Source organism: Melozone crissalis, unplaced genomic scaffold, assembly GCF_028551555.1.
Source record: "Melozone crissalis strain CALT ecotype California unplaced genomic scaffold, PUWL_Pcris_2 ptg000016l_1, whole genome shotgun sequence".
NCBI classification, from domain to species: Eukaryota; Metazoa; Chordata; class Aves; order Passeriformes; family Passerellidae; genus Melozone; species Melozone crissalis.
In genome coordinates this window covers 46655163-46682330 of record NW_026535794.1, presented here as the reverse complement: position 1 = coordinate 46682330, position 27168 = coordinate 46655163, and the positions used below count along the sequence as shown (strand labels likewise).

Genomic DNA, 27168 nt, shown 5'->3' with positions numbered 1-27168 from the left:
AGTCAGACCTGGGACAGTGAATTGTGCCAAGCTTTGCAGAAACCAGGCTCAGACAGATAGTTACATTTGGGGGGAAAATAATTTGATAACATTTTAGAGATTATTTCAGCATTTAAAGCGCTACTGTTTTTCTCATTTCACTTCTCAGTGCCTCTTTAAGATGCACAAGTACCTGCCACACTGCATACAGCTAAGGGACATGTGTGGACAGACCTGCAGACCACTGAACTTATTAGCCAAAAGAGTTTTTCCTCCTTTGTTTCCCATTTCCAGCTACCTTCCAGTTGTTTCCTGTTTTTTGCTCTGAATTCCTACGTAAAAGGAATTATAATTTAGGCAGACTCTGAACCAGGCTCACCCTTAAAACCAGTTTCTTTCCACTTCATGCTTAACATTAGCCACACAAAGTTCTGTTTAGTTCCACTTTCAGAAGTATTTAAAATACCTCCCTCCTACAGCATTTCTCATGAGTACAGTGCAAGGCAGAGTTCTTACAGACCCTAAAAACTCAGAGGAGGAGTCTGAAGAGAAAAAAAACATGAAACAATTTCCAAAATTTAAGAGCTGACATATGCTTCAGCCAGCTCTTTGGCACATGGCAAAATCCATATATACACATATTTTTCACAGCAGCAAAGTCAGTAACCACAGGTTATATCAGGCAGTATGTTAAGCTCAGTGTCATTTTTTTGCCACTTTTTGGTGTGCCTGGGCTTTTAAATTCTCCACTGTGCATTTCTTCAGATATGAGTGATCAACTGAGTTCTCTTCTCCAGTATTTTCCATCTATTTCATATAGCGTGCAAGTGATGTTATTTCCCATAGTTTTTAAGACAAGATGACAGCTGTACATCTGCCTTCCCTTCAAATAATTGTTCTTCCTCCAGTCTAAGCATTCATGCTTGATTGTGTTCACCTGATCCAGAAAGCAGTGCCACAGTACTGGTGATTTGGACTCAGACCAAAAAAAAGATTTTGTAGGCATTCTCTGCTACTATTAAGGCAAACAGTATTTGTGCTTTCATCAATATTAGTCAATAAATTCAAGGGTGGAAGGAAAAAAAAAAACACATTACTTGATCAGTTGATTTTGAAGTATTATTACAAGAGGAACAATGTATGATCCAACAATTTTGACTCAAGAGAGCTAGAGTTCCAAGTTCCATCCCAACTGAGACTGAGCCACCTGTGTACAGATGCTATGCACACATGATGTCAATTTGCAGGAAATAAAGTAATCTGAGTAAGGGTCACTATTTAACTGACACAAGTGATCCATTTCCCTATTTTTTATGAATCCAAACACTGCTTCTGATGTTTGTTAAAGAATGAGGTCAAGACCAGAAACATCACAGAAGTAAAGCTCTGTGCCTGCTTTTTTAAGTCAGTCCCTTCTCTAATATAGCATGAAAGACTCGAAACACCAGGAAGAAATTTTTCATACATCTTTAATCACAATACAATAATGTAGTGTTTCTCCCTTTAATGAATAATCTCCATGTTGCCCTTTTTAATGAAAACCAAATACCTGCAAGAAAGTGAAATTGCAGTGCATAAAAAGCATGATGTTGTTAATTTATCTTTCAGTGTCTTTGCCCAACTACTTGCACACAGTCAGAAAAACCTTAACAAATTTTAAAAAACTGCAACCATTCTCTAGACAGAACCTTTGTCTAACTCACATCTAAACCTGACCCAAGGCAGTCAGTTTCCTCCTTCTGGAAAACCCATTTACCAAATCCTTCTCAGACAGGTACAGTGACAACTGCAGTAGAAGTTCTGAAGTTTTCACAGCTCCCTATGGCAGAGAACTGGATGTGCAGCAATTAATTTACACAGCATCTTGATTTTGACCACATGTCACAATCCACAGAAACTACAAGTTACTTTGAAGCTAAATCTACACCAACATTTTAGTTGTACTTGAAATTCTTACTGATGTAAGAGAGGTCTGTGACCTCCTGAGGACTTCAATCAATCCACAAGAAGCAGCACCCCACAGGGAATAAAAAGTCACTCTAGAGGAGCCTTTTGTCCTAAATTTTCAAAAAGCAGCATCCATAATCAGTTTAAATGGAAGACAAATTTCAAAAATACTGCCAGTGAATTGCAAGCAGCTACCAATATAAAAACCAGATGCCTGCAAGTGTCTTCTGGTGGAATTAATTTATTAAAATAATACAGCTTTCTGAGCAGATGGAACTTTAAACAGGCTGGATGTATTTTATTTTTCAAGCAGCACAGGAAAAATCAAATACATTACTTGTATGTTCAATTATCAAGCAGTAGTTCCTATGTTTAAAAACTGCATTCACACCTTCACTTTTACAATTAAATACTGCCACATTAGTTTCTCTGCTTAGTAATAATTTGTATGGAAATCAGAAGCTTGTTTAGGCAAAATATTATATATAATTACAAAGGTGCTTAAAACAGAAGTACAAAGTCAAACAAGTGCAATGTACCAGAACACTGACCTAAAAATTCTAATTAAATTGTGACATTTAAGGAAACTGGTGTGAGATGTGTACAGGAATTAAGGTCATGACATGAAAATGACTGATGAAAGATGCTGAACACTTCAGTCAAATGAAATATAAGGTCAGCAACACTTAAGTCTTGTGGGGTTTGGGGGACTTAAATCTCATTTTTATGCTCAACAGGCAGTTCCTCAAATGCTGGCACATACAAAAAGCTGAGGTTGATGCCTGTGATGAGAGAAAGTTGAGAGGTTTGCTATTGTGTTACATGTAAGTCAGTGTGTGCTGCATGCTGACAGCCAGAAATACCTTTGCAACATCAAATCAGGACAGAGCTGTAACAATACCTTCCCAGCTGACTGGATGGAGGCACTATCACCAATTCACTCAGGACCCTTTGTTCCTTAAAGTGCAGAAAAAGATGTCAGGGCTTTTGAAATGGAAGTCGACTGCCTAAATCTTTCTGAATAATTAATAATGCCTGCCCTGGAAATTTTAAAGCAGAGGATAGGAAAATAACTGGCATTTGCATTGGATTTAACGAAAGAGGTTACAAACATTAAGTTAAGAAGAGAACTACATGAGTTTAGAACCTCAGTGGCTGCATGCCTTCCTACAGCCCAAAAGTAAGCTTAAGCAAATGTTGGAGAGCAAATGTAGATGTTAATGAAGACAGCTAATTATGAAGATCACTGCACCTCCACCCACTCATTAAGTCTTAATCACTCTTTAAATCTGAGTTTAAATCTGAGTCCAACTTGCTAGCAGGGTGTCAGTTCTTAAAAAGACTGAAAAGCTTTTTATTCTGTCATTTGTCGAAGGAAAATATTCTTAATCAGGTTGTATGTTTGGTTCCACAACAGAGACAGGTGGAACAGTGAGAAAAAGGCTGCAAAGAAGGATCTGTCTGGTCTTCTTGTCCATAACAAAAATTGTGGAGTGTCACAACAGAATCACTGTACAAAGCAACAAGCAGCCAATGAGGGCACCTCCTTCTGTCTTTCCTCAGATTAATCCACCAGAAAACAAACAAACAAACAAAGGTCAGCTTTCTAATACTCCTAGGCCAGCGAGGGAACCTGTGGGAATAAGGGGAATGCAGAGAGCTAATAAATTTGCCATATAAATTTGGAGCATTTGATTACTCAACAGAGAAAACTCAGATGAAGAGGTAACAAAGAGAAGGATAGGGAAAAGGGATCCTTGAAGGTCCTGCTTCTATAGCTTGTACATGTAAATACCAACCACTTGCCTGGCTTCTAGAACTCATCACTGTGAGCTCCTATGCCTAAATCTACCTAGGTATGCCTTAAGTTGCTGGAATTAGTTTTATAGGTGATCAAATCCTTTATGCACCTTTCTTCAGTCTTCATTAGAACATGGACTGTGACCACTTAAATCCCAGAGTGCAGATGATATGTTAGTCATTTCACAAAAGCAAGTGTTTATTTTCTTATCTGCATGCTGATTCAGAAAGCTCTAGACACACCATGAATAAAACAGCTCTAGTCTTAATTCACTGCATATAAATAATATCTAGTCTTTTAAAAGATATAAATGTCTATTACAGAGTTGTGGAACAAAACAGAAAAGAGCATCAGAAGTTTGAGGAGAGATACAAAGACACACAGATGAGGAGCAATAGCTGCAGTTTGATAGATACATCTCATTTGTGTGTCAGAAGCAATAAATTAGTAGAGCTTTAGGGGCCTTTTTTGCCCTTCTCAAATCAAACTACTCAAACTGGCTGCTTGTCTTTAGGTTTTCCACAGTCATTCTATCTAGTCTGTCCTGGAAAAAAAATTAAAGAAGGCTTTAAATCAGATCCTTTTCAAATCACTGAAGCAAAAAAACTGACAACCAAGTTGCTGGACAGTGACAGTGTGATGCAAGTGTGGCTTTTCTATTAACTTTACAAATGCACAGAAGGAATTAAAACATAATTTCCTAAAAACATTAGAGCCTTCTTGTTTATCTGTTGTGCAGCTGCTGCATTTTATTTGAGGAATAGGAAATATAACCATGACCACAAATCTTAGCCCCAGAAAAGAACATGGCAAAATGTTGACAGATACTGATGAGGCAATAAACTAAGAGCCTTTTGGTACAGAAAAGTTGGAACACTGGATAATGTAATGTAGAAAATGGTAAAAGTAACACGTGGGGATGTCAGAAGGCATCTAGAGGCACACACATTGCAAGAAAGAAGGAAATAATCTCCCTTGGAATCCAGAAATGTGGGAAGTGCAATACGCTTGCATACAGAAACCACCACATGCATGTTACATAGGAAATACAGCATTATGCCACATCTTTTCAAATAAACTATTGCATTTCTTCACACAAGGATACTAACTGAGCTGCTCTAGTTACTCTCAATTCTAGTGTTACTTTCCTTATGAAAAAAGCAATTATCCAAACAGCACATTCCCTGAGTCGACACAGAAAATCCACATTGCTGATTTTCATTTGGAAGAGTCCTCATAACTTTACTGGGGGGAAAAAAACCAAAAACACACAGAGTTTGCTACTGTGCTAGTTTTGGGTGGGTTTAGTAGTTCATATTCAAACGTATGCAACTACATCAATGTTGTAATCCTAACTTACAAAACTGTCTATGATCCAATCCCAGTTTGGGAGAAATGCTTTATAATTCTTTCCCTGAAGAGATCTCTCCAACTGGAATCCCATTCATGTCCCAGGGTAAAAACTCAGCCAAAACATAGGCAAAGGTATGAAGGCCTACTGCATAACATGAAAAAAACTACTGATTTTGCAACTGTCACACAGATTTGGAGACACAAAGAGAGCTAGAGATAGATTAATTCAAACAACTCTACATGGATACAAGGGGGATAGAGGAAAAGAAAACTCTTGTCAGCCACAGTCTTACTCTGCACCTTGTTGATTTTAATTTGCAGGTAAAAGTGTGAAAGTTCCACCCTTTAAGGGTTGCAGAGATTCTCTCAAATCCAACCTAAAAGACAAATTATTATTTATATTCTGCTTATTTCTAACAAGAATTCACAAACATTTGGCTATCTGGATTGAAAAATAGAACTACTTTACATAAATATCTTCAACATCCAAGAAAATGTACAAATCTAAAGTCAAACACATTTGGCTTGCAACAAGCCCCGTTTGCTAATGTCTTTATAAAGGCTCAGTTTTAAAGAGAAGTAGTCATTTTAAATATAACCAATACACTGCAAATGCCATCCCATTGTATGGTGACACTCACCATTCTTCTGTACTTCTAGGGAAAGTGAATAATAACATTCCACATCTGCTTGCAAGCAACATATACCTTATTTTGGTCCTGGGTAGGTAATCTCCACTCCTACATTTTGGAGTGGTCTTTTTACAGCTCAGAGAAAGATTGCACCTGAAATAGTCAGCAGCATTCTGCCAAACCAGCATTTAGTCCCCAAGGCTTTGGGTTGAGTGTGTGAAAGTGGAAAACCATGATGACATTGCTGATTTTGCACTTGTGAAGGCTCCTCCAACAGACTGACCTGCAACACAAAACAAAGATCAATAGCAAAGTGTTAGCTTTACTGATTTGCTACAAAGAAATACTAAAAAAAAAAAAAAAAAATTATTCAATCAGTTGTCCAGTTTGGGATTTGGCACAGAGTCTGTGCCAGAAAATATTCTAAGAACTTGAACACAGCAGCTCAGCAGAAATGGCCTATGGTGTGCTTTGCCTGGGAAGACTCGGTAGACTTTGGGCTGAAAGGCACTCCTGGCCAGAGTGCACCACAGCAAAGAGAAAAGACAGACTCTAACAGAATTAAAGAGAAAGCTAAACAATTTTTGGCACAGCCATTGCCAAACACCTATTAGACCCCTTAATGGATTAACTCCCATTAACTCACACTGCAAGATGACAATGTGATGATGCCCCTGTCCAATGCAACAATTGCTTTTCCAGAAAGTTACAGACTGCTGTGAAATCTGCAGAAACTGACACAAGGACTTTTTCTGATCTCAGCCAGCTCTAGATAGTTTCAGTCAAAGTGATATCAAAGTTGAGAATAACTCAATGCAGATGGTGGTCAAAGTATTTACCAGATTACATGGAATCTCTTACCTGAACATCTCTCCTCCCATATTCACCTCCAGGCCACACTGGAAAAGGGATGTACACTAATTTCTTTACCTAGCTGCTTCTCTTTCTGCTATTACACAATTATGGGGCCTCAATCAGCAGCTGTACCCTTCAAAATGTTGCTCTGATTTGTGCGTGGTATAAAGTACACTTGGATTAAAACAAAATACAACTGAGAAAAAGGATGCCTTTCAAAAAAGATCCAGCATAGATGTAAAGTGATTTTAAACAGATTTCTTACCTACAGCTTTTCCTGTTTGTACCACATTCCGGCTGGTAGAAACCATCACATTTCCAAGCTTCTTTCCACGCTCACTGTTTTGCACTGAACTGAACAGGAGAGATACTGAAGACTCTTAGTTGCTGACTTATCCTTACTTTCAGGTGTAAATAAACTAGTTAAATTATGTATCATTACACACAGATTTACATAACATACATATATATAGTTCACATGGTCAAGCCCAACTCCTGCATTCATCTTAGCCACAGAGATCAGCTAGGCAAGCTCCTCAGAAGAGGAAAAGATGCTGCCAGCGGGACAGGAAATCAAAACATCCAATGGTTCATTCTTACACAGCACACTTTAACCTTTCACAGACTCCATTGGGCTGGAAAAGACCTTTGAGATCATGGAGTCCAACCCAGGACTGAACACCAGCCTGTCAACCAGACCCTGGCACTGAGTGCTACGTCCAGTCCTTCCTTAAACACCCCCAGGGACAGTGACTCCACCACCTCCCTGGGCAGCCCATTCCAATATTCAATCAATCTTTCCTAAATGTTTACCAAAATGCATTTATGATCAAAATTGCAAAGTCATATTTTCAGTAGTTTTGGCAATTCTTAGCCCTAAAACATAATCTTTAAATAGAACAAGTGTAAGTGATCAGTCCTTTTTTTCTAGATAAAGCTTACTTTGTATCTTTGTCAAAGATTAAATTTTTGATCAAGGACAGTTTACACCCATGGTTTTGGTAAAGAAATGCAAGAAAATGACAGACATGATCATCATTTGGAAAGAAGAGCACAAAAGTGATCAGTTCTACTGCACAAATACAATCACTTGAAAATAATTAATTTCACTTAGTTTTAAATTGTAACTTTCAAGTCCACAAAGTCCAAGGCTTTGCAGACCCATTAACGTGAAACTTAACAACACATCATGCCTATTCTTTCCCCATTTCCAAAATTTCCAGTGTAGATGGAAAAAGCAGAAAAAACAGAATACACCAAAACCAAGTCTAGGCTCAGTTTGCAAAGGCAAGTAATTTTGATGAGGATCTGGTATCAAAGTCCCACCTACAGAATCAAGGCACTGTTGTAAAAATAATTATTAGAAGCACACTATGAACTACTGGTCCTTTTACACTGATGTCACATTACCCAGAAGAGTTAGTAATTCCCCTTTCAAACAAGGGGACAAAAACAGGCAAATGTTAAAGACACCTCCAGAGCTTTCAAATTAAGACTTTGTAGAAAGATCATCCATTAATCAAAGACAGAGAGACTGTTGTTTAATGGTCAGCAGAGCTAAGTGAGAAAAAAAATCCATTTTGCCTGGTGCATAAATCCCAAGCTGAATTCTGGCTTCAGTTAGAGCTGAACAGCTACGGAAAAAACAAGCACCACTGAGTGGTAGACTTGAATTTTAAAGGCAGCAGTTGAGATCAACTTAAAATTCAGATGACTCTGGTACAAGAAGACTATGCAAAACTCATTTGAAACTTGTAAATTGAAGGAACTAAACCACATCTCACTATGCATACATAGTGAACTGAGTTTTAGAACAATGCTGAATCAAAAACCAGCTAATTAGAAAGGAAAAAAAAGCAATTTTCTCCTAATAATGAGACCTAAAGTCAAATCACTGTTGGAAGCTTTAACAGCTTTAGCTGACAAATTATAAGTAGATGTACAAAAACCTTATAATTGCAATGCAAAAAATCAAGGCTGTATTATGTGAAATCCAACACAAAATAGAGCATTTGCCTTTTTTAAAAATTATTATTTATTTCAGGCAAATGTTTAATTTTTAGATGTGGTGCTGTTTTGCAGCAGAACTTTTGAGTATAGTTTCATGAAGATGAGCAATTTGAATCTTATCTTGTTGAGTTCATTATAGCAACAGTTATGCAGTTATTGATAGTTGACCACACTTCTAAAAAATACGAAATCAAAGTACTATGTACTTACTGTGACAACCTTAACTTAACATCTGATACAGAGTACTGGCCCTGGAATGGATGGCTAGAAGAGGAGGAAAAACCCAAGAAAACATTAATTTATTTTTCATGATGAATCTGTATCACACAATTATTAGCTGTATTCCCCTCTGTGACTTGCAAAAAAAAAATTTAAAAAATATTTTGCAGATATACTGCTCTATCACTTCACAGAAGTCTGAGTTGCAGTGACTGTTCAATGACAGATTTCTTATGAGTTGCCTGAAAGGGGCCTTCTATTTACAGATGAGATATTAACAACCTTTCCACAATAAGTCAAAAGCACCTCCTTCCAGCAGCATACAGCAAAGAGGAAACATCCCTTAAGTAGACCAAAAGAGCTTTGAAGGTCTAAGAAAAAAACCTTTTTCACACTACAGCAATTGGCAAAGTAAAAGCAAACAGAACTCCCTGCAGCAGAGCAATAACCCACACTAAACAGAACATGTGCACAGCCAACAGTGGCACCAGGCCTGGCATGGTCAAATCTCCCAGTGAAAACACACCCAGAACAGGCAGCTCCCCTCTATCCCAGCAGTGACAGCCTTGGACACAGCTACTCCCTGCACACCTGGCAGCAATTAACACAAAGCAGAACCATCTGAGGACAATTCCTGAGGAATGACAAACTTGCTGTAGCTGGGGACAGCTGACAATCAACTTGAACAAGCTTCACTTGCCCTGACTCTGGATATGTTTTTCTTCATAAAACTACTGCCCAGAATTAGAGTAAATGCTACAAAGTTTCCTTACCTAGAATTTACCTCTGCAAGAGCTGGATGCTTGTTGCTATTCCATACTCTGTAGTTGTGGGTATTTTTCCAGGCTGTTACAAATCCTGTTCCAAAGTCTGACAAAATCTTTTCATTGTCTGGTAAATTAAAATAAAGAGAATTTGAAGAAATTCATTAGAGATTTATTAATTACATGACAAATTACTTTTTTTCTTGTAAGAAAAAAAATCATTTTCCAGGCTCAAGTCCATAACAAAACTCCAGTACTAAAACCTGGATTCAAAAATGGTTTATTTTTATTTTAAAATGTCAAGAATATACAGTACCAGGGTAAGAGGGGGAAAAAATCTAAAAATTACTTTTCTTATTTTTAATTCATTTATAAAGCCCCAAGAGCTCAACTGGGAAAAAAAATAATCCAAATTGCCTTTTTCTCTGGGGGATGACAGGAAAGAGAAAAGAATGGCCACACAGCAACCAAGAACAAAAACAATTTGCACTGGTCTTGGTCAGATACATTGGATTTTGCTGTACTGTTATTACTCATTCAAATTTAGTAACTCCCAAATCCATTCCAAAACTGCAGTAGGAAATACTGTGGAATGAACTTATCATAACAACAAACCCTTTAAAACACTGAAAACTATAGGAAATAATTTAACAGCCAGCCAGTGATGTAATATGAGCTCCCAGAAAACCCTGATATTTCATATCAATCTGGTAATCTTCTTAAAATATTAATTTTGTCAGACCAAGAACTTGGCATCTTCCAGACTTTAAAATCAGGTTCTCAATCCCATGTTTTCTCACATATACCACAAAACAAAATGTGAATTTAATTGGTGTGATTAGAGAAAAATCATTGTGAGAATGAAGTTAATAGGGTGAGTGCAGGGCAAACTAAACATTTTCCACAAATAAAAAACACTATTCTTTTATTTATATTCACAAAAAAGGTTGGAATAATAGAGAATTCCTTCTGAGGTAAAGCAAAAAATTTTGAGCTCCAGGAAACAAAATCTTATAAAGCCTGTAGATGACACTTGACAGTATGTGAATCCCTAATGAAGACCATGGCAAGAAAGGAAAAGAGCTGGAACAGTCCAGCAAAACTTCCTGAAGACAGATGCTTAACTTCATGTCTCCTTGAATCCAAGTAGTTTCCCAAACTTAACTTCAGATTGCAACAAAGTCTAGAAGACACTCAGATTTGTAAGTCCCATCACATACAGGTTGCAGGTACTTCTACTTATGAGGAAAACTTAATTAAATCAAGGAGAAGAAAACATTCTAATAAGAAAGTGTCTGTAAGACTGTGGATTAAGGATTAATAACAAGCTTGACAAGAAATAACAAGGATAGTCAAAGACAACTGAAAAAAGCCGCCTAAAATGAAACTTCAGGCAGAGGAAGATCCACTGACAGACCACACATCAGTAAGAACAGAGCAAATGCTTGACATGTCCACCCTCATCTCCACCCCTAGACAAGGGATCTGTTCTACCTGGTTGCAGCACAGCAGCAAGCAGTGCATGAAGATAAGCACTGAACTGAGCCCTGATCCACTCATCTCCTCCTTCCCATCCAGTGCCATCAAGGAACACATCATCTCTGTTCTCAGTGACGTGCTTCACCAAGTAATCTGAAAATCTCAGGTCAGCAGTTGTTGGGTTCAGGATCTTACGCAGTTCTGGATCGTGGATTTGCACATGAGCATCTTCTATCTGTTTGAAATGATTCCAAGGGTAAACATTTATTTAAATAAAACTGCTTATACAAACTTACACTACTACATATTGCTACCTAAATCTTAACCCTCATTCCCCCAAAATACCAAAAAGAAACAAATGGCCAAAGAAACAATGAACTAACTGTTCTCAGAGAGTCAGATACTGCTCTGATTTATCCAGAATTCAGTCATTTCCCTGGCACACAGTAAAAGCTGCTTATTTGACAGGATTTGGCAGAAGGTTTGGCAGGGGAAACTCTGCTCTTTGATTATCACCTCTGTTTATTAAGGTGATTACCTATATGGAACCATCTTAGGTTACCAGATGCTGATTATACAGTTGTGTCTATTTGCTAGAAGTGGCACAGTGGGTGTTTCAGATGCTGTGTATTTACCCTCCTGATTAAATCAGATGGAAGTCAAATCAGCACCTGCGTGTGATTCTCATCTGCAAGCACTTATTTTTGAGGACCTCGCTAAAAAGCCATGAAAAAACCCATGATATGAAAAATGAAATTATATCACCAACACAAAAAAAAAATTAACAAGTGTCTTAAAAATTCTAATTTCAGACATATATAAAAACATAGATAGTAGTTTTGCACAGCATATCTAATCCTGTCCTCTCAAGTCATAGGAATTCAACAAACTTCTGCAGCTGAGAATTTATTTCATACGAAAGGAATTCAAAATTTGGGCAAGCATGTGAAACTGCAAAGCTACAATTAAAACAGAATCTCAGCTGCCCCCAGCTCAGATGCAAAGATGCTTACTTCCACAATTGCATCACTCAGGTGCTTCTGCTGACGGAACAGGATATTGGTGGCTCCCGCGACAAAGCCGCGGACGGTCACATCCGACAGGAGGTGATGCTGCTGCAGCGCCATGTACGGCAGACACAGGTACCCCTGCAGAACCAGAGACATTCACACAAATAACACTTTAAAAAGTGCCTGGATTCAAAAGTTTTCATAATAAAAGCCAGCATATTTCACCCAGAATGAACCTTGGTTATTACAGTTTCAGCCACAATCATCTGTTGCTCTGCTAGATGACATTTGCGAAGTGAATTGAATTTTTTAGGAGATTGTGTTGCCTTTCAGTCTCAGGATTGAAACTGAAATCCAAAGCAAAGAATGAGAATTTAATGTGTTGGTAAGGCAACAGAATAAGCAGTATAAGAACAATAATAAGCAACAAGAATGAGGTCTCAGGTCAGTTCAGAGACAAGAAGCCAATGGAGATAAGGATTCATCTCTCCAGTAGTGCACATGATGTCTTCTGGTAGTTGTGAGGCACAAAATGCAGGAAAGCTACAGACAGCTATCCACATTTTGTGGGTGGGGATTTCCAGACACCAGAGATAGCAATCAATTTTTGATAAGCATATGCAAGCCTGCTTTAAGAAGGAAAGGACAGAAAGTAACACACTGTGCTTTTCAGCCACTTCAGGGTTGTCAATTAATCTAGTATCCTAAACTCCTATAAAAAAAAAAAAAATTTTTGAAAAAAGGCTTTGAGTTAGTCATTGAGGGATTATTGAGAGGCAGATGTAGGTAAATTCCTTTTTCAACATAGGATCAACATACTCCTGACATCTAATTCCAGCTGTTCAACTGAATAAAGCCCAAAGCAAATTTATTCACTGTAGCTAATGGCACGTTGGACAGAAACAAAGAGCACACACACTTTATCACCCAGTACGTGGTAATTGGAAACATATGGAAGAAAGGAGCACAACTACTCCCTTTTGTTGTGTGAGACACAGGGATGGCCTTAGAGATGACAAGCCCTTATCAGTAGAAAACAAACAGCCTGTGTCAAAGGAACAACAGTGCTTTGAAAGGAATCACAAACCTAAGATGGAAAGTTTTCAAAAATACAGCTTAAGAAGCAGGAAAAGAAAGGCTTAATTACTGTATACTAAAGTAGCAAAGTATGGGAAATCTTTCACTGTTTAAAGTATCAAATGTCAGTTTACAAATGCACATTTGTAAGTACAACACCTTTTATTTTCATGAACATGTTCCATTCTTTTTTAAAAGAGTGCAGATGAAATGACTATTAGATCTGACAGAACTGGTACTAAAGAAACAAGTACCACAAGCTATTTTCCCTTATGCTCAGGTGTACCTGGATAATGTATTATGCCACCTGGCAAAACCTCCTCCCATTCAAATCTGTCAGATTTATAAGTCTTTCCATGGCATGGCATAAAACAACCCTGTGTTAAGAGCTCTAAATGAGATGTGAACTTTCCAGTAAGTGGTTAAAACTGTAACTCTGAATCAAATTTTTCTGCTAACTCAGACATGCAAAGCCCTTTCTGCTTTAATTACACTGGCTGAACTCAAGTGAAAAGTGCCTTTGTGGAACAGAAGGCAAACATGTAGAAACTGTCAGCTTCCTTAAAATTCTTTTCCATTTGATGAGCACAGCAGCAAACAAAAGTTTGCACTTGGAGGTCCCCTTATCAATTATTTTATTCTTGCTTTCCATTTAGTATTTTCAAAGAACTAGACTAAATACAATTTACAGGCTCTAGTTCACATTAGACAGACCATGAGACAAACATCAAATGCAGGTCTTTGTTGAAACAACATTTCTAATGGTGACATGAGGCAATACATTGAGGGCAATGACATTTGAGCTGCTCACTTGGGCCCACACAGTGTACTATTTCCAACAAAAGCTACAGGGGGAAACTTAAACACAATCATAAAATACAATATTCTGCAAGGAAATGCAAATAAACCCCTGCAAAGGAAGAAAAAACACTTTGAACATCAGCAGCTTGAGGAAATAAATCTGAATCTTCTATCTTCTACTATGGGGAAATGTTCATTTAAAAGTTTATTACATTAAAAACAAAGCAATGAAATGTACTAACTAACTTCTTGTATCTTTGAAAGGGATAGCAGTATCTTTGAAAGGGATACATTTTACCTGGTTTTTATGGGAAACCAGCCCTACTAACCAGACCTATTGCTTGTTATCTGACTATGCCTATCAAAGTCCTTAGAGATTCTGAAACACCTGGAGTTCAGTTAGATATCAGTGCAAGCTTAAAATTCAGCAGCTCAGCACCATGTACAGAGAAAGAGACACAGACAAACAGAAAGAGTTCTATAATATAATATATAAGATGAAATATGTGTGAAATTTCATCTTATAATATATAAGATGAAATTTCACACAGGAGGGTGAAATTTCATTTTATATATTTTTATGTGTGTATATATGTATTTATATACACATTTTGTGCATATATACACATATGCATTTAAAAACACATATATAGATATAAATGAAAAGAGGAAAACAGACTTAGATGTCAGCAAAAAATTCATTTTATATATTTTTATGTGTGTATATATGTATTTATATACACATTTTGTGCATATATACACATATGCATTTAAAAACACATATATAGATATAAATGAAAAGAGGAAAACAGACTTAGGTGTCAGCAAAGGTAGAGCTTTCAGAATCCTTGTTTAGATTAAGATATCTAAAGGCTACTGAAGTACTCTAATCTTGCCCTATATAGGCTAGATCACCAGTTCCTCAGAGTAAAAGAAAACTGTAGTTTCTGCTATGTACAATTTATTAACCACAGAGGAGATGCAGGCTACCACCACATAAAATTGAACAAAAATTGCAAATGGTATTAAAGCAAAGGTATGAAAGTGGAATGCAAATATGCTTGCAAGGCCCTCTCAAGCCTTTCCACCTAGGGGAGACCATACTCCACATGTTTTGGAGAACCCTACTGTCCACCTGGAGCTCAGTAAGCAAAATTATTAGCCACTTCTTGTGGTATTCACCTGCCCTCTGAACAGAGAGAGGCTGTGAGACAAGCAGAGAAGAAGGAAAACACAATTCCTATCTTGCTTGCTGTGTCTGTGTTGTGCTAAAGTAGAATGCAATATGGAGATTGTTTACCCAAAGTGAGGATGTTTTGTTCCCTTGGCCTATCAGGACCAAGAAGTGTGTGCTTGTGTCGGACTGTCACGGGACAGTCAGGAGAGAATCAGAGATGAGTGCAGTGTGAGCAGTTCTGAGCAAGACTGAGTGCATGGCAGATTCAGTTTAGATGCAATGTACATAGTATAGTATAATAAAATAATTCTTCAGCCTTCTGATGATAGAGTCAGATGCATCATTCTCTTTGTCCGAGTCGCCTTTGATTTACAATAACTTCTGGAAAAAAAAAAAAAAGGCTTTCTGAGTTCCCAAGTACCACAAAGAACATGCTTACCTTTGTAAAAATAGCCAGAGGCATCCCATACTGGTCCTCTTCCAGGCCAGACACCAGTCCTTGCACAAGCACCGTGTGCCCCGTGTTTGCCTGGGGCTGCACAGTGATGGGAAGGCCCTCGGAGCTCACGCCTTTGCTCCGAACATTTCCCGCCTGTTCTGACGCTGCATTCTCACGTTCTTCTTCCTTCAAATGAGCCTCCTCCAAAATGCTGGGGTCCAGGGTCTCCCAGTCACTCTCTGAGGAGGCTGGGGAAGCACGGGAAGGAACTTTCAAGCGCTGCACAGCTCCGTTGGAGGACTGAGCTCCATTGCAAGCCTTCTCGTCCTGGGAGAAAGGCACAGCTGCTTTTTGACCCTCCAGGGAATTATCTCCTGCCATCTTCCTGTCTCCCTTGCCCATTCCTAAGTTTGCATTTGAAGCATCAGCAGCAGACACAGAAACATAGTCATCTAACCGTGGTGGATTTTCCTGCAAGCCAGCATCCTCTGATATGCTCTTTCTTGGTCTGTAGTGTGAGCAGTCACTAAGACCATGTTCTATCATACCTGGGAAGAACAGCAAACACAAATATCAGCATCTCAATCAAAACTTTAGTGACTTTTGTGGAGGAAAAAAATTGCTTTTGGGTACATAGAGGAAATAATGTAATTTATAACACTACTCTGGGGAGGGAGGGGTGTTTTAAATAACCCAAACCCTACACTTTCTCTCCTAAAGAATCTGCCTTAACATTTTGCTTTAAGAAGACTGGTTAGAAGCTAAGGATTAGCAAGGTTAGGGGTTATGACTGTTTGTTTGTTTGTTTTTATGAGCATATGTGGAAGGAAAATTTTATATTTTGGGGCTTTAAGAAACTAAACAGGAATGTGTTACTTATTCAGGGGCCCCATCTATGTTACCCACAGAAAATACAGAAAATCCAGTGGCTCCAGTGAAGCACAAGAAATAACCCATAAAATGCAAGTAGTAAGTGTTAGGAGGTGTGTACATAGTACATGGACATGCACACAAGTCACCCATTTTTCAGGCAACATATCAACCTAACTTTATTATCACATGAGTTGATTTCCAAGTGACAGCACAACCTGTCTCAGTTATCACCAGAAAACACAGCAAAAGAAGTTCAAACTTCTTTTCTTACCAGGAAAGAGTGACAAGACAGTCATCAGAGCTCCCACCAATCTATTTACAGGAGAAATATAAAACAGCACCTGGTGGCAGGAGGGAGGACAATGGGAGGAAGAGAGAGTGCAAGAGAGGAAAGGAGAATTAGGGAGGGGAGAATGAGAAAAACAACATTATACTTATGCATGACAAATGACACATGCAAACTATTCAAGGCACTGCTTTTTATGTTATATTAGAAAGTCTGCTCACTAACAAAACTTCCTACAACAGTTCAAAGTAAATATTTAGATATGCCTACAGAATCCTTATATAACATTTGTAACATATGTTTTTTATACATATATATATATATACACGTGTTTGTAACACACTTCTCAGTTATTCAGGTTTTTCTACTGGTTTTTAAGACTTTTTCCAAATTGATCCAGTTACTGAAGAACTGACAGAAAAAAGTTGTTCCTGGCATGCTGCATAAATTCTTGCTCATTTGTGGCACGTTAAATTCTCTGTTATAAATCAAAGAGGCCAAATAATCTCCATTCCAGAACACTGATACAAACCTATGCAAAAACATTTCTTTTAAGGAGTTATATTAAGGATATGTAGATAAACTAAAACCAGGATAAATGCTGCATGCATTTATTACAGTAATATTCATATGTAACAAAAAAGATTTTTTAGAAACAGAATACATGAGTGGTACTAACTTTGGTAAAGCACTTAAAGCATAACATGGGAAAACAGAATCTCCTTAATTAAATCAGAGAGACTGGAATTAGTAAATTAGTTAGGAATTCAAAAGGGGGTGTCAAAGGCTAGCAATGAAAGAAGAAATAGAAGCCAAACTGAATATTACTACAAGAATTTCTTCAAAATATGCCTTCAGGGAAAAAGAAGGGGGAAAGGAAAAAAAAACCAAAACCCCCCCCCCCCAAAAAACCAAATAACAAAACCAAACCAAAACAATCCAAGCCTCAAAAATCCCCACAAAAGTAAACTTGTCCAAAATGCCATTTTTACATCCTTAATCAGCACACAGCACAATATCAGTAAAAAACCATAGATGAGCATTCCAAGGAATCAAGAGTGCAAAGGAATACAGAATAATCTAACTTTATGACTTTGCAGTCCAGTTTAATAAGCAGATGATGTAATTAAAAGTGCAAGTTTGTGGACTTAGTCTTCATAAGAGACTTCTGCTGTAAGAAAGAAAGACACTTTAGAAGAGACTGATGAATAATAGCTCATGTCCCACTAGTGTCTGCCTATCTCCAAGCTAGTGAACTGATGGGACAAAGAAAGTCCTACCCAGCCTTAACACAGGCCAAATGATATTTAGTGGTACCACAGCTGAAAACAGACTCTGTATATTATCCTAAACATACTACCAAAAAAATTCACTTGCAAGGCAAGTGAATTCAAATAGCAACAATCACTGAAAAAGTACGATGAGATGAACAAGCAGCTCATCTGTGGAAAGAGTTTTGGTTGACTCCAATGGGAATAAAAATGTCTAACTTTGAAGATGTTGCTTTATAATGTATGCATGAAAAATGCATGATATAATAGCAATGAACTGCAACAGAAAGCCTATGATACTTCCACAGGTTTAGATTCTCAGACACCATGCATTCTTAGCCAAGCTTATTTTTAAGCCTACAGAAATAATTAAGCCTATAAAGAAGTACCTTGTTTTAAAGAAATCTATTCCAGTCTAGGTTTTTGTTTGGGCATACCACTTACTTAAAGCAAATACTTTTCTATGTTTGTTTCATCAGGTCCCTGTGCCATCTTTCTGTCTGTAAGGATTCACTACCCTTCCCAACCCCACTACATGGCCTACTGCATTTAAATCAGCAAACTGGGTGGTCCTGGCAGGAGAAATTGAAATGATTACCATCTGGAAGTAGTCTTCCAGCCTAATAACCACTGAGAGGTGAAAAAAATTCTTTTAGCCTGTGGAAAAACATCAACCAAATTACTACAGATTAAAGGAAATTAGTCTGTGGCATTTTCCAGATCAAGGAAAATTGGCATTACGAATGGCTTCTTGCATATTATATTTTAAGTCTTTGAACATACGGATTCCCACAGTTATTCTGAAACCATAACATTTGCCAGAAAACAGGCAGTGCCTGAAAACCAAAACTTTCTTTTGAAATTGCAAGTGTTGTCTTCCTGTCAGAGCTTAGGGAAAACCAGACACAAAGCAACCTGCAGGTTTGTTCCATAAGCATTCAGTTACTTTCAAAACAATTTTGTATGTTTGAGTAATGTAAACACGCTTGGGAAACCCTCTCTCTCCTCTCTTCCTGTGCCTTTGCATCTTGTGGTTTGGGCAGTTTCACAAAAGAACTGCAGCTCAGTGAAGTATTTTCTTTGGACATGTCCAAATGCTGAACTGATCTGGTGACCCCTACTGTGCCATCATTGTATTTTCTCAAGTGTACTTTTGCACAGCCTTTAATACAGTCATCTTCAGCACATGCCTCCTTAATGCAGAAACTGCATTTATTCTCATCAACAAATACTGAGAGCTGTCAAGATGTATCTGACTTACAGAATTAAGTGACCAGTGCAAAAGCTTTGGAGAAGTTGCTACATCTATTTTAAAACAGAATAGCATATTTACTGCCTCATGAAAGATATCTAGGTCTAGGATATAGACTTAAATAAACACCACCACAACTGTTTTGATAACTTATAGATTAAATCCTACTGACTTTCCAGCTGCAGCTAACAGGAAACCCTAACATGCCTTCCTATCACTCTGAAGAAATTGGGTTTTCACACAGCAGGTTCACTGAAGAAAAAGTAGCATTTGGGAAACTGAAACAAAGCTTTAAATAACATTTTTAAAGCAAAACAAAACAAAATCCCCGCATAAATGTGTCTGGCAGCTGATACAGTCATTCTACTCTAAGTTCTTGCTCTAGGGCATTAATATGAGCACAGAAGGAAAAAAAAGTCTTGATTTCACATCTGCTTTCACATTTTGCATATTACACTTAAATTACTAAAACAGCATTGCTTCTGAGGCAGTAAGATAGCCCAAAGCAAGCACTGATCCTAGAATCCAGCAGTTATTACCAATTTATAATCTGAGTTCAGCCTGACCTAACAGATACAGCTCTCTTCATTGTTTCCTGCAGGTGTCCATGGAATTCAGGTCTGAAGGATACTTCTAGCACTTATTTCTTTTGGTGTGTCTATTTAAAGCCTGAACCAGAAGTTCTACTTGCTGAATCTCTATAAAGCTGTGCCTTTTTAGGTACCCACATTTCCTATCAGTTCCTCCACACAGGTGCCTATCTGCATCTCATTTGTATCCCATCCTATATTTCACAGTAGGTTATGTTTCTCTGGTCACATTTCATCACATTTTACTTTGGCTGGGATAGCAATTAAAGAAACAAAGTGTGGACAGAATAGAAGTGGAGACAAATGTATAGGTGAACACACAGCAGATTCTTTAAGCCTAATAACCTAATTTATATATTGATGCAAAGTTGTTGATATGACTTCAGATGCTTCTATTTTACAGATGAAAAATATTTAACAGCTATGTTTCTATTTAAACTACCTGCCTCGGCTTACAAAATGTTACCTTTTTCTCTAGAAGAATCAATTTAAAAAGGATCAAGACCTGAAAAAAACAAAAAGAAAAAAAATGGTGAGTGAACCAGTGCCATTTCTCAAAAATAATGTGCAAGCATAACCTCTTCTTCAAGGTTTTGTGTTAATCACTGCATAACAATCAAATGACCAAATGCATTTGACCAGTGAAAACCAGTGTTCCAGTACTCTTTCTCCACCTGAGCACACATTTAAAAATAGCATGAGATGGAAAAAAAACCAAAAAACAACCAAAACCTCCACAAACAAGAACTGTATAATTTGAATCATACGTAGCTTAGCAGAAAGAACATGTTGCACAATTCCAGCATTTAAAAAAACAGTGAACTACATAAAAGAGTTCCTCCACAGAATTACTGAAAAAAATCCAGCAAAATACCAAGAAGAATATTCACCTCACCTAAATTTAGGCATCTAGATCAGAACTGGCTGTCCAGACTCTCCACACTCAAGGAAAAAACACAGATGCTTCTGGGGTATAATTGGCAGACATCTGAAGTTAAACAAAAATGAGTTCTACCCCAAAAATCTACTGAACAGGTGCAAATACACCATGAAATTCAGATCTTCAAAGTTGTTTCCTTGATGCATCTCACTTAATAAAAGATTCTAAATGCTATTTGTACTTTAGCTATAGCACATCTACTCAATTTCAACAGAAATTAGGAAAAAGAAGGACAGGTCCAAGTCCCCTCAGGTCCTGTGAGGACTTGGACCTCTGTGATGGCAGAAGACACAAAATTTACAAAACACAGGAAAAATGCTCCAGGTTGTGTCTGCACAGATTTTAGCAATAGTCTTTTTCTTCCACTCATCAAACAAGAAACAGGAAATAGAAACAAGATCACAAATGAGATAGCATTTGCACTTTGGGACAGGACTAAAAAATGTCCCACAAACTTAGAAACCTCCAGGAATCTCTCCTGGAGGTTTCTAAGTTTGTGGGACATTTTTTTTGGACAGACTAACAAAACTCCTTAGTCTCGAATGTGCTTTCACTGAAGTTATGCAGGTGGAATTGGAGGGAAAAATCAGGAGGCTGTAAATACCAGTACTTAGGAAACAGTCTTCTTACTCCTAGCTCAGGTATGTCTAGATATGTTTATTTTTCTAGTATATTTCTATTTCTAAATAGTGCAGTCCTTTAAAAATCTAGTACAGAATACCTACCTTGTGTCTAAAATGGAGAACAAGATCCCGAGGAGACAGACCTGAGACACCAAAAAGAGAGTAATTATTATAATTCAACAGCTGATAGGGATACTAATTTACTTTTTGCACCCTTTTTCAGCATGTGGGAGATACCCATTATGGATTCTGGTCATTTCAATAGCAGAATTCATAAAAATTTTTTTTTTTTTTTTTTTTTTTTTTTTTTTTTAGTGGGAGGAAGAATTCATTGACCATAGAGACAAGAATAACATGAGTTAAAATCTGTTGGCTGCCACACAGCATTAGGGAACCACTGAGGTGAATACTACACTGTGCATTCAGAAAGCACAGGGAAGAGTCAGAACTGGGTGGTGAGATATCCTAAATAACAGGTAGTAACATGCAAGCTTGAGCAATTGGATGGTGTGAATCTAAAACTTAAGAAGGTATTGTTTACCAAAAGCAGATCAACAGCTGCTAGTCAGACTGTTAGGTCAAGGAGTAATATGGTTTCAACCTGCAACTGACTCCTATTATGAAAGCAACACTACATTTTACATTTATTTGAATCCATTAATAAAGAAATGCAGACCTCTGGTGCTTAACCTGTTAATGCACATCAACAAATTAGCTCAGGAGAGGCATGGGTTGTTTAGTGTAACATCATCTCTGCTGCTTTGTACAAAGCAAGTCACTTACCAAGATAAACTTGTGACCCTTCTAAGGAAGTATTGCCCAAGGAACTATTCATATGATCATAAAGTTCCTGTAAAAGTTAGAACAAAGGCAAAAAAAAGTGTTAATGGCATATGGTCACACAAAATCCAGAATAAATAAAATTCACTTATTTAAGGATTTTAATGGCTTACTCCAGAAAGAAAACAAAGTTTTACTAATGGAATCCACAGAGATACAGGCTGACAACCACACTTGTATCTCATAACAATCAGAAAGTGGACTCTCTGTCAGATTAGGGTAGTACATTTAGTTCATGTTAAAGTATTACAGGAGCTGAACAACTGAATGACTTATGCAAGCACAAGCAGAAGTCATCATAAGCATTAAATGAAAATACTAAAGTTTGTGGCCATACACTGAAAGCTGTTCTGTGTGCATTTTACTGGAAAATTACCTTTAGGATTGAAATTTGTGAGAAGTCTTTTTCTTCAAAATACGCATGTGTGATGAGTTGCAGCTTTGCCTGAAGTAACCCATACAAAGGCTTGGAAGAAAAACAAACAAAAAGCAAGTGAATGAAACTATTTAGTCACCCATTTTGAACTTTAACCTTCTTCCATGCTTATGTTGCAATACTGACACTTTATTATTCACAGAGTTCATGGATGAGCAGTCCTCAGTAGCTAACTCCCAGCATCTTTCTCCTGTGCTCATTTTAAATGATGATAATTTCATTTTCTTCCCATTTGCACGTACCATACCCTCACTGAACATCTTTCTGGAAAAGTAGTTTCCTGCTTTAACAACGTTCATAAGAGTCACAGTTCCAGTAATAGTTCTTTCTTCAGCTATAAGCAGAAAAATAATTTCTGTTCCCTGCCTGGTGACCAGCAGCTTCTGATTAATAGGTAGAAATAAAAGATATCTCTTCCAAACAAGAATATGCTGCATGTGTGGCTATAAGAAAACCTCCCTCACACTTGAAGGTGGTGGCCACTCTCACCAGCTACTATGCTAGAAGATCTTTGAGGACCTTTCCAACCCTACCCATTCCATGATTATACTAGCCAAACTCCTCATTTCTACCACATTAAACTGAGTTAGCAGCGTTTAAGAAAGATCAGAGTATCCTCATCAATGACAACAGGCAGACACTTTTCCAGTTACCACAGCAGATACCACAAATCAAGGCAGCTCACTCAAATGCCACAGCCTTCCAATTCCATTTTACTCCAGTATTTTGTTACTCTGAAACAGCTAAGACAGATGTTTGAAGCCAAATGTTCCAAATAAGAATATGGAAGAACAATTGTTAAAATTACCTGAAAGTGTTTTAGGAGTCAAATAAACATTCTTACCAGCTGGCTGAGAACACAGACACTTTTCTGTACAGTTTCTCGGGTGATGTCTGCTTGCCGTACTTTTAAAGCCTAAGAAATACAAGTATTACAGTGTTTTTACCCAAACATCATTTCAAAAAGAATTATTTCCCAAGTCTAGTTTTCACATACTACTCCCCTACTTAAACAAGATCCTAAAACTAGCTATCTTCAGTGGTGGAATGTCCAAACCATGCAACAGTACGCCCTTATGTTTTCACAAGAGATAGGCTGGGAAGGAGGGGCATGGGTGTCATTCCCCTATGCTAAGGAATGGTGAGATTGTGAAGAGCTCCCTCTAAAAAACAGCCACAAACAGGTCAAGAGCTTGTGGGTAAAAATCAAGGACAACACCTATAAAGGACACCTGGTTGGAGTCTACCACAAGGTGCCTGATCAGGGGCGCCTGTTGACAAGGCCTTGCTTCAAGAACAGGAAGCACTGTGCTCACAAGCTCTCATCCTAATGGGGGAATTCAACCACTTGGATGTTGGCTAGGAAAGCAATGAGCCTGTGGATGCCCCATCCCTGGCAGCTTTCAAGGCTAAGTTGGATGGGGCTTTGAGAAACCTGGTCCAGCAGGCAGCATCCCTGCCCATGGCAGGGAGTTGGAACCAGATGATCTTTAAGGCTTCTTCCAACCCAAACCATTGTATGCGATTCTATGACTCTACCTAGTAAAAAAGGTCATAACACTGACATGTCAGAGCTGTATTCTCATCTCATCATGTCCAGCAAAGATCCAAACACAGCTGTGATGATGGGCAAAGCACCATTTAAAAGACACTAGTGTGAGAAAAAGGCAATAGGAAAAGCAAATGGCATTTTAACTCAGGGGGATGTATGGGAGAGAAACCACAACACATCACTTGCTCTTCTCTAACATCATCTGTGAAAATGGACCAGATTACAAAGTCTCTGCTTAGAAATTTCTTGTTTCATATTCAAGCATCTTTTTTGAGCCACTCATAAAATAAAAGCTTATCCACAAAATAAGCTACATTCTCAGCCAGAACAAATGGTCCCAGCACTTAACAGCAAACCAAGAAATGGTGAGGGCAGAACACACACAAATGATTCACTTAACTGTACAAAACAGAAAATGTATGGACTGCAGCCCACACATCAAAAAGGACAGATGGAGAGAGTGCTAGAGCTGTCACATGAAACACATTGGGTTTTATTCCAGTTGTTCCAAAGAGTTCATTTTAAACATCTATTTATCCTCCTAATTGGTTACTAAAAAGCATAAACTGGAATCAAGAGCACAATGAAGCCAAGTTATTGCATAGTTAAATACAGCAAGACTCTAAATCACAGAATACAGTGAAGGCTGGTGCAAAAATAATGAGTGAACGAAAACCAACGTGGAATTTAGTTCAAAAGAAATGGAATTAAAAACTGCATGAGTAAAATTTCTCCTGGAGCAAGAAAAGGAACTTGAAATATAATCAAGATGTAATTAACGAAATAGATGTATTAATAATGTATTAATGAAATAGAGTTCTTAAACAAGTCATATATTCAGAGGATGAATCAAACCCACGTGACATTCCAGATTATTGGCAATTCACTGAAAAAAAATGAGTAATTAAAAAAGAAATTTGCAATAACTTCTCAATTCTAAGTGCAGAGATCATACTACCATTACTATTTTGAAAACATGGAATTATTTGAGTAGATTGAATACTTAATTTCCTCAGTGTGATCACTTGCACACTGTGGCTCTCCTCAATTTTTCAGTTTTACTGCTAAAGATTGGTATCACTAAGCAGCTACCCTGAATGGAATGATTCCAGTCTACTCTACAAGTGTACACTTGGCAATGGGAGCAGGTGAAGAGAAACATCCCTACACTTGCATAGCCAGATCCCAGGAAGTACTCAAATGGGGAGAAATTTCAGCTTTTTCCACCCAAAAGGCCTACTGCCTGAAAATTTAGCTTTGCCACTTGACAGACAGTCAGTTGAGTTTCGCTGCTTGGCGCGGATGGCTAGATTGGCTCTCCAGAAACAAAATGTATTCTTCAATTGCCTCGAACATTTCAGAAGATCACAATACACCTGCTGATGTACGGGACAGAATACTTCTCAAGTTCTGGAGCTACATACTGTGAGCACTGTCAGAGACTTTTACTGTAACACAACCATACAGTTTTTGCCTGTTGGTGTAATGCAAGCCACTGAATTTTAGGTTTGTTAATGCACTGAGCCTATTATTCATTAATATAATTAATTTCCAGCTTGGAAGGTTACCTTTGCTTCAATCTGCCGATAGCAAGAGACTCCATACACCGTGGTTCGATCCCCACACCTGGGAGGCAGGTGGAAAAACACAGTATCTGGAAAAAAAGACAAGACTGTTTTGTCATTCACAAACAAGAGTTTGGTATATTTATTTACAGCATCCCTTAAAGGTTTACTGTACAAAGTACTGGCAGACACTTATTTCTAAAAAAATAAAAAGGAACAAGTTACCTATAAAGTTATGTCTGGACCCAAATTATTTTTCCCATTGCAAGATAATTTGTGGAAGAATCTCCAGGTGTGCAGGACAGCTTCATGTTTAGCTAGACCAAGCCAACATTGCTGTTCAGAAGCAGCTGCTGACAGCAGAGAAGCACCACTGAAAGCTACAGGCATGCTGCTTTCCCAGTTCAGCACAAAGGAGCAAAGGCAAGGCTCTGTGAGTCAGTGTGTACAGCTCAGAGTGTGATGCCACCAAGAAGGCAAACAGAGCCAAGATAGGGAAAAAAATCTCAAACAGCAAGGAAGATACACACAGTTGAAAGGTTAGAGCAGCTCCTACCTCTGCCAAGGTAGATATCTGCACCACCAGCAGCACTACACTACCAAAAAGGATTTGTGAAACCTAGTCTTACAGAAAATAATTAGTGTCTCTGTGCAAGTGCAAAATGAAAAAGAAAAGTATCTATAAAATATTACAAGAGAAAGACTTTTATGGCTTGAGATATACACACACACATACATACACACACACCTGCTGCTACTGCAAAAAAGTTGTTAAAGCCTAAGCAAAGACAGTTGTCCTCTCCTTTCAAAACATGAGTGAAATCTTTTTTGAAACCAACTATTAATTTTTTGTTAGCTTCATAGTAAGAACATTAACAGGAGAGACAATCCCACATGCATTATGACCAACAGAGAGGGAGACTTCTAATAACAAAGCTTACTACTTTGATCAAGTTTATATTCTGGAGATCACCCTAGGGTTTTAGAAAATCTCTATGACGATTTCCTGTACCAAATCAGCCCCTTTGCACAAATGTAACTACCCATAGGCATTAGTTTAAAACTCAAAACCAATATCTAATAAAGTTACAGTAAATGAAATACAATTATGATGAGAAAATCTATTTGCCTGGTTCAAGTTCATGTGTATTCTTGCCTACAAAACACAAGGATATATATTTCCCCTTTGTTGCAAACTCTTTTTTGTCCTTACAAAATAATAAACATTTATATTCTTCTAGCACAGCAATAAAAATGCTCAAAGTTGAGTGTTACCTGGAATGGTACTGAGCCAAGAAAGAGCAGGTAAATGCAGCTGCATTTGATTTTCCTACCTTTGAATGTTGTCTACTTCTTGTAATGTATTTAACAATGCAGAAATTCAGCAAAAATAGTGG

The 27168-nt window shown here is 37.8% G+C and overlaps 1 protein-coding gene across 1 annotated transcript in view; it reads right to left on the bottom strand.

Moving 5' to 3' along the window:
• Positions 1 to 1432: 1432 nt before the first annotated feature.
• AVL9 (AVL9 cell migration associated) overlaps positions 1433 to 27168 on the bottom strand; it is a 42335-nt gene continuing 16599 nt past the window's right edge. Inside the window, exons 3-16 of the mRNA XM_054273934.1 lie at positions 25775 to 25860; positions 23499 to 23570; positions 22595 to 22684; positions 22162 to 22228; positions 21481 to 21521; positions 20282 to 20320; positions 16688 to 16757; positions 15544 to 16091; positions 12053 to 12187; positions 11055 to 11274; positions 9570 to 9687; positions 8788 to 8841; positions 6833 to 6921; positions 1433 to 5995 (exon numbers count right to left, since the gene is read on the bottom strand). Coding sequence (XP_054129909.1) covers positions 5901 to 5995; positions 6833 to 6921; positions 8788 to 8841; positions 9570 to 9687; positions 11055 to 11274; positions 12053 to 12187; positions 15544 to 16091; positions 16688 to 16757; positions 20282 to 20320; positions 21481 to 21521; positions 22162 to 22228; positions 22595 to 22684; positions 23499 to 23570; positions 25775 to 25860 — 1724 coding nt within the window. The 3' untranslated portion in view covers positions 1433 to 5900. The remainder of the gene's footprint in view (positions 5996 to 6832; positions 6922 to 8787; positions 8842 to 9569; positions 9688 to 11054; positions 11275 to 12052; positions 12188 to 15543; positions 16092 to 16687; positions 16758 to 20281; positions 20321 to 21480; positions 21522 to 22161; positions 22229 to 22594; positions 22685 to 23498; positions 23571 to 25774; positions 25861 to 27168) is intronic.